The sequence below is a fragment of the Sphaerodactylus townsendi genome, unplaced genomic scaffold (genome assembly GCF_021028975.2).
Source record: "Sphaerodactylus townsendi isolate TG3544 unplaced genomic scaffold, MPM_Stown_v2.3 scaffold_926, whole genome shotgun sequence".
Lineage (NCBI taxonomy): Eukaryota > Metazoa > Chordata > Lepidosauria > Squamata > Sphaerodactylidae > Sphaerodactylus > Sphaerodactylus townsendi.
Genome location: NW_025951162.1, coordinates 2339 through 10397, shown reverse-complemented (window position 1 = coordinate 10397; position 8059 = coordinate 2339). Strand labels below are relative to the sequence as shown.

The 8059-nt window shown below is 42.7% G+C and overlaps 1 protein-coding gene across 5 annotated transcripts; it reads right to left on the bottom strand.

Annotated features, from left to right (window-relative positions):
* Nucleotides 1-603: 603 nt before the first annotated feature.
* LOC125425603 (zinc finger protein 883-like) lies at nucleotides 604-6131 on the bottom strand. Of its 5 annotated transcripts, XM_048483177.1 has the most exons (6): nucleotides 6078-6131; nucleotides 4041-4167; nucleotides 3403-3525; nucleotides 2112-2995; nucleotides 1681-1859; nucleotides 604-1344 (listed from the first exon to the last, which is right to left on the bottom strand). In XM_048483177.1, the coding sequence occupies exons 1-6, from the start codon at nucleotides 6087-6089 to the stop codon at nucleotides 864-866; spliced, it is 1806 nt and encodes a 601-aa protein (XP_048339134.1). In that variant the 5' UTR covers nucleotides 6090-6131; the 3' UTR covers nucleotides 604-863. The 5 variants fall into 5 exon arrangements, with proteins under 5 accessions (XP_048339134.1, XP_048339132.1, XP_048339130.1 ...); XM_048483175.1 differs by having other exon boundaries at nucleotides 604-1142; nucleotides 1563-2995; XM_048483173.1 differs by having other exon boundaries at nucleotides 1681-2995.
* Nucleotides 6132-8059: the final 1928 nt, after the last annotated feature.

Genomic DNA, 8059 nt, shown 5'->3' with positions numbered 1-8059 from the left:
CCTCAAATTTTCTCCAGATTCTGGTCCCTTCTGAGTGGATTTAAAGGGAGAATCTGGGCTCCCTAGATTAAAAAACATTGAAAGTATTGTTGAAGGCTTTCACAGATGGATTCAACTGGTTGTTGTGGGTTTTCTGGCCGTGTGGCCGTGGTCTGGTAGATCTTGTTCCTAATGTTTCGCCTGCATCTGTGGTTGGCATCTTCAGAGGCGTATCACAGAGAGAAGTCTGTAAAAAGAGAAGTCTGGACACAATGTATAACAGACTTCTCTCTGTGATACACCTCTGAAGATGCCAGTCACAGATGCAGGTGAAACATTAGGAACAAGATCTACCAGACCACGGTCACGCAGCCTGGAAAACACACAACAACCAACATTGAAAGTGATGCTGTTTTTTTGGGGGGGGGGATCTACCCTGAAACAGCATCATTTTCAATGTTGTTTAAACTAGGGAGCCCAGTTTAAACAAGGTGGATTTAAAAGGATAATCTGGGCTTCCTTTTCTAAACAATATTGAAAGTGATGCTGTTTCAGGGCGGATTCCCCCAACCCCCCCAAACAGCATCACTTTCAATGTTGTTTCAACTAGGGAGCCCAGATTTGTGAGTTGGGGCATGTGTTCAGATTTGTGAGTTGGGACATGTTCTATAATGTGATTGTGACTTTGAGATGACATGGTGCAAAAAATTGTTCTTTGGGCATAGTGGGGGAGGGCAGCCTTTGGTCATGGGGAGGCCATGCATATGGGGGGGGGCGCGCAAAACTCAGATTTTACACCGGGCTCCATTTTTCCTAGCTACACCTCTGATAGATGGTTTTGAAAATTGCCACTGTGAATGAATCTCTTTCCACACTCTGAGCATTCAAAAGGTTTTTCCCATATGGGTTCTTCGATGCTGCCGAAAACCACTTCTGTGATTGAATTTCTTTCCACACTCTGAGCATTCAAAAGGTTTTTCGCCTGTGTGGGTTCTTTGATGTGCTTGAAGACTGCTCATCTGACTGAATGTCTTTCTACACTCTGAGCATTCAAAAGGTTTTTCCCCTGTGTGGGTTCTTAGATGCTGCTGAAGATTGCTTCTGAGACTGAATCTCTTTCCACACTCTGAACATTCAAAAGGTTTTTCCACTGTGTGAGTTCTCTGATGCGCTTGAAGATTTCCTCTCTTACTGAATCTCTTTCCACACTCTGAGCACTGAAAAGGTTTTTCCCCTGTATGGGTTCTTAGATGCTCTTGAAGGCTGCTACTTTGACGGAATCTCTTTCCACACTCTGAGCACTGAAAAGGTTTTTCTCCTGTGTGGGATCTTTGATGCATTTGAAGATGGCCACTTCTATTGAATCTCTTACCACATTCTGAGCATTCAAATGGTTTTTCCCCTGTGTGGGTTCTCAAATGCTCTTGGAGATGGCCACTGCATCTGAATTTCTTTCCACATTCTGAGCATCCAAAAGGTCTCTCCTTTGTGTGAGTTCTTTGATGGTTTCGAAGCCCGCTATTCTGACTGAATCTCTTTCCACACTCTGAGCATTCAAATGGTTTTTCACCTGTGTGGTTTATTTGATGCTGTTGAAGAATGCTATTGTGACTGAAACTTTTTCCACACTCTGAGCATTCAAATGGCCTCTCCTTTGTGTGGACTGTTAAGTGCCGTGCAAGATTGCTACTCTGACTGAATCTCTTTCCACACTCTGAGCATTCAAAAGGTTTCTCCCCAGTGTGGGTTCTTTGATGCTGTTGAAGATTCCCACTATGATTAAATCTTTTCCCACACACTGAGCATTCCAATGGTTTGTCATTTGAGTGAGTTCTGATGTGATATCGAAGAGCGTTATCCCAACTGAATCTCTTTCCACACTCTGTGCATTTAAAAGGTTTCTCCCCTGAGTGAGTTCTTTGATGTTTTTGAAGACTACTCCTTAGACTGAATCTCTTTGCACACTCTAAGCATTCAAATGGTTTCTCCCCTGTGTGGGTTCTTTGATGATTCTGAAGACTACCAATATGACTGAAGCTCTTTTGACATTTTGAACACTGAAAAGGTTTTTCCCCTGTATGTGTTCTTTGATGCAGTTGAAGACTGCCACTGTGATTAAATCTTTTTCCACATTCTGAGCATGCAAAAGGTTTTTCCCCAGTGTGGGTTTTTTGATGCTGTTGAAGATAGGCACCCTTACTGAATCTCTTGCCACACTGTGAGCATTCAAAAGGTTTATCTCCTGTATGTGTTGTTTGATGCTGCTGAAGATGTCCTGTCTGACTGAATCTCTTTCCACACTCTGAGCACTGAAAAGGCTTTTCACCTATGTGATGCTCTTGAAGACTGCCACTTAGACTGAGTCTCTTGTCACACTGTGAGCTTAGAAAAGGTTTTTCCCCTGTGTGTATTCTTTGGTGGAGAAGGAGCAATGATCTGTATTTGAAGTACTTTGCACACTGAAAGCATTTGTGTGTGTTCATGATATTGTGATTCAGAAAATGTAATTTACCTATTCTTCTACTAGAAAGGGTCATTTCAATTTCCCTGCTGATGAATGGCTTCTCTCCTGAATGAATCCTTTGGTGGTGAAGAAAGTCTGATTTTTTTCGGAAGCTTTTGCCACAGTCTGAGCAGCTATAAGGTTTCTCTTCTGTATGTGTTTTTTGATGCCTAAAGAACTCTGCTCTGTGAAGGAACCTTTTTCCACACTGCAAGCATCGATGGGTCTTCTTTCCATTGTGCATTTGCAAATGGATCTCATATTGGGTTTTAATTGAGAAGTTCATTCCACATACCAAGCACTTATATGCTTCGTCCACCATGTGAATTAGACCACGGAATTCCTGCCCTTGACCAGGAATGCATTTATCCCTCTTCCTGACCACATTACTTCTTTTCTGCCTTTTCAATCTGTCTTGATTCTTGATGCTTCCTTTCAGATATCCCTTCTTGATTTTACCTGACAATAGCTGATGCACTTCCTCATCCTTCTTATTCCACTGCTCATCTCCAGCTGGAATAAAAATACAGGTCCCATTAGTGCACATAGTAGAAGGTCTGATCTTCCCTTGAAGTTCCATACAAATGCCAAAGATTTCTTTGGCTTTTTCCTGCTGTTTTTTGTAAAAAACATTAAAATACACTTTGGCCTCTTCCAGTTTGGCTGTTCTTAAGTAACACCCCCCCCCGAAATTTCCCTGGAAAATCCAATATTTAACAATACAGCCACTGCTCAAGAGTCATAACTGAGGTTAAGCTCCAAAGAAGATTCACAGCCTCCCAGCTTTCAGTCCCAAGAAAGCCCTTCTCTCTTCCTACTTTCCCAGAAGGCTTTGTGATTCTCCCAAACTAAGTGTTGCTAAGAAGTGCAGCAGAAATCCTCTGGGGCTATTCATTGACAGAACCTTGAAGGATACTCACTAGCAACTAGCTCATCTGGAAATGAAGTATTCTCTTCACATCCTCTTGAAAAACTTTCCAGCATTTCTTTGGATGTCAGACCTTTCTCTGTTTCCATCTCAGTCTCTCTTACACTCCTAGCTTCTTTGGGCACAGATAGAAAGAGAGAAAAAGTGACTGTTCTTACGTGGGGGAAGGAAAGAAATCCATGGAAGATTTTTTCTGGGAGAATGGATACCTGGTCAAGATTAAAGTCCGCAATCCCCTACCAGTGCAAGGGAGATGGATCCATTCCAGATCACAGCAGGGGGGATGACCATAATCTCATTTGGAGGACAAGTGTGTTCTAATGGTTGGTGACTGAGAATCTTTTTGAGGGGTCTCAATCCCACATTGGCTTCAGGCCAGGACAGCCTCTCTGCCTTGGATGGTGGCCACAACACTGACCTCAGTTGCTTTGAGCAAGTCAGGCAACTTGGGTTGCTATGCTTGCCCAAGCTGAATATTGCTTTCACTGTCATCCCATCAGCTTCAGGCAACAAAAAGGGAGCAAGTAGCGGTTCAGGTCTCAAAACAAAGCAATGCTGTTCAAGATTTTGATTCATCCACCATGGCAAAGGTAGCAGTTTGCCCCTTTGCCTCCTATGACAAATCCTTACCCAGACAGGCCACACTGCTGTAATTCTCCAGCATGACTTCCCTGCAGAGAGCTCTTTGGTTCGGATCTAGCAGAGCCCACTCTGACTCCGTGAAATACACAGCCACCTCCTCAAAGGAAACTGCAGACTGAAAGAAAAGGAAGATTTCCTCGTAAGAGGTATTGCCAGACAGACAGATGTTCTAGGAGGGTGCCTTTTACAGAGCTCGGCATGTGTATAATGAGTGCTGCATCTTTATAGTCTAGCAAATCATGAATGTAGGAGAGTATTCATATTATTGCATGATGACACATTGCCCTCTGCAGTTTTTGAAGGCTGATATAAAATATTCAGTTAGAAGAACAACTAGGTCCCTGTTGCGATGGAAGCTTAGAGACCAAATAACGTTATTTTCAACTGTAAGATGTACAAACTGTAAGATGTACAATTCACCATCAAAGCACTCCTGACAGATGGCCATCCAGCCTCTGTTTAAAAATCTCCAAAGGAGACTCCACCACACTCTGATGAAGTGTATTCCACTGTCAAACAGCCCTTACTATCGGGAGGATCTTCCTAATGTTTATGTGAAATCTCTCTTCTAGCACCTGGAATCCAATACTCCTTGTCCTTATTCCTGGAGCAGCAGAAAACAAGCTTGCTCTCTCTCTAACATATACACGATACAGGGCCCTCAGAACTAGGACAAAGAGGCTTAGAGACAGCTTCTACTCTAGAGCTGTGGCTATGCTAAACTCCGCTGCTTCATATTGATGTATTTGGGGCTGTGTAGGGATGGGTGGAGGAAGGGGAAAGTGAGGATGATGTATGAGTCTGAAATTGTGTGCATCGAGGAATGCTGCTGTTAATTTCGTTGTGCGTGCACAATGACAATAAAATGCTTATGCTTATGCTTATGCCATCCCTTCAAATACTTAAGTATGGCTATCGTCCCCCTCTCCGCCTTCTCTTCTCCAGACTATACATACCTAGTTCCTAAGCCACTCCTTTTAGGCATAGAATCCAGGCCTTTTACCATTTTAGTCACCCTCACCTGGACCCACTTTTGCTTGTCAATATTCCTCCTGAATTGTGGTGCCCAGAGCTGGACAAAGTATTCCGGGTTGTCATGATATATAAAAAAGAAAGGTTCACAAAAGGTTCATCTTCTAGTCAGCAGAAGATTGCCCAACAAAGAGGCCGGAGACAGTCAGCCTAGGGCGAAGTATCTACAGTTAGCAGTTAACATGATTGGTGAGTTCAACTGTGACTCTAGACCAATGAGAGGCTGTTGCCGTGGTGGGGGGGGAAAGTATCCTTGTTGGATGTATAAGATGCAATGCATTGCATAGCCTAAGTTCAGAGTTTAAGTTCAGTGTGTGTGTTCAACTTTGCTCTTGCTGAAGAGTTCTGAATAGCTTTATAGTCTTGTATAGCATAGACTTGTGTAATCTTGCAATTGCTAAAATAAAACCTTCCTATGGAAAGAACATCTTGCGTGGAGAGTATTCTTTTCCAAGAGTGGTAGAAGGTTGCAGTGAGTGCAAGAAGGTTGGAATGAGTGCATAGACCTTCTCATCTTACAAGAGTGACTCTGCTTTAAACTCTGCTGATATGGGTGACGTCTGACCAATGCAGAATAGAGAAGTACTATTACTTCCCTCAATCTAAATACTATACTCTTATTGATGCATCCTAGAATTGCATTGGCTTTCTTGGCTGCCATATCACACTGCTGACTCATGTTTAGTTTGCAGTCTACTAAGACTCCCAGATCCCTTTCACATGTACTATTGTCAAGCCAGGTGTCACTCATCCTATACCTGTGCATTTCATTTTTTCTGCCTAATTGTAGAATCTTACATTTATCTCTGTTGGAATTCATTTTGTTAGGTTTGACACATCTCTCTAATCTGTCCAGATCATTTTGAATCCTGCTCCTGTTTTCCAGGGTATTAGCTACCTCTCCTAATTTGGTATCATCTGCAAATTTGATTAACATGCCCTCTATTTCATTATCAGGATTCATTATCAGGATTATAGACCAGTGGCACTCACCCCCATCATCATGAAGTGTTTTGAAAAACTGGTCCATAGGCATATTAGTTCTTGCCTTCCAGATACATTTGATAAACATCAGTTCGCATATCGGCCTAATAGATCTACAGAGGACGCCATTGCCATTAGTCTCCACACTGCTTTGACGTATCTGGAACAACAGGGGAATTATGTGCGAATGCTCTTTGCGGACTTTAGTTCCGCATTTAATACAATCCTACCACAAAGACTGGTGACAAAACTCGTGGATCTTGGACTCTCACATTCAATCTGTTTGTGGATTAGGGACTTCTTGTCTGGACGTTCCCAGAGGGTTAGACTGGGAAATCAGGTTTCCTCAGTTCTTACTCTAAATATGGGAACGCCACAGGGCTGTGTGTTGAGTCCTTTATTGTTCACCCTTTATACACACACACTACACTTGATCTTAGCCAAAAGGCCTTTATACATATGATTGTACTCCTGTCTATCGTAGTAACACCATTATCAAATTTGCTGATGACACAACGGTGGTGGGGCTCATCTCTGGAGGGGATGAGTCTGCCTATCGGAGTGAGGTGGACCGACTGCTCTCATGGTGCAGGGAAAATAACCTGGTTCTTAATACTAACAAGACAAAGGAGCTTATAGTGGACTACAGAAGGAATAGCTCAGAAATTCAGCCCTTGACTATAAATGGAGATCAAGTAGAGCGGGTGGCTAGTTTTAAATTTCTGGGCGTTATGATTAAAGAGGACTTGACCTGGGGCGTACAGACTGCCGCAGTGGTTAAGAAGGCCCAGCAAAGACTGTACTATCTGAGACTTTTAAGGAAACAACAACTGGATGGAAAACTCCTGGTGTCCTTTTACCGCTGTGCTATAGAGAGTGTCTTAACCTACTGCATCTGTGTATGGTTCTCCAGTTGCACAGTGGCAGATAGGAAGGCGCTCCAAAGGGTGATCACTACTGCACAAAGGATCATCGGCTGCCCTCTCCCCTCCTTGGAAGAACTCTATAATTCCCGAAGCCTAAAAAAAGCCCAAAATATTCTGAGGGAACCGTCTCATCCAGCACACTCTCTTTTTGAACTGTTACCATCCGGCAGACAATACAAGTCTCAAAACTAGAACAAAGAGGCTTAGAGACAGCTTCTACTCTAGAGCTGTGGCTATGCTAAACTCCGCGGCTTCGTATTGATGTGTTTGGGGCTGTGTAGGGATGGGTGGAGGAAGGGGAAAGTGAGGATGATGTATGAGTCTGAAATTGTGTGCATCGAGGAATGCTGCTGTAAATTTCGTTGTGCGTGCACAATGACAATACAATGCTTATGCTTATCCATGTCACTGATAAAAAATATTGAATAGTACTGGGCCCAGGACAGAACCCTGTGACACCCCACTAGTCACTTCTCTCCAGGTTGAAGATGAGCCATTGGTGAGCACCCTTTGGGTTTGGTCAGTCAACCAATTAGAAATCCATCTAACAGTAGCCTTGTCTAGACCACATTTTACTAGTTTGCTTCAAGACTGTAATGGAAGACCTTTTCAAAGACTTTACTGATATCAAGGGATGGTACATCTACAGCATTCCCTTCGTCTATCAAACTTGTCACTTTAGCAAAAAAAAAAGAGAGATAAGATTAGTCTGGCATGACTAGTTGAGAAACTCATGTTGACTTTTAGTGATCAAAGCATTCTCTTACAGATTGTCTGTTTAATTATAAGCTTTAGAATCTTTCTGGGTATTGATGTTAGGCTGACTGGACAGTAATTGTCTGGGCCCTCTTTTTTTCCGCTTCTTGAACATGTGAACAACATTAGCCCTCCTCCAGTCTGCTGGGACTTCTCCTGTTTTCCAGGAATTCTTAAAGATTATTGCAAGGCGTAAAGAAAGTGTATTTTGCTAAACCCTGTTTATGAACTTAGCATAAGAGCAGCCATTTTTATTAAGGATTTTAGTTAAAGTAAAATGGGTCTCTCTGTCTCGCATTTCTCATTAGT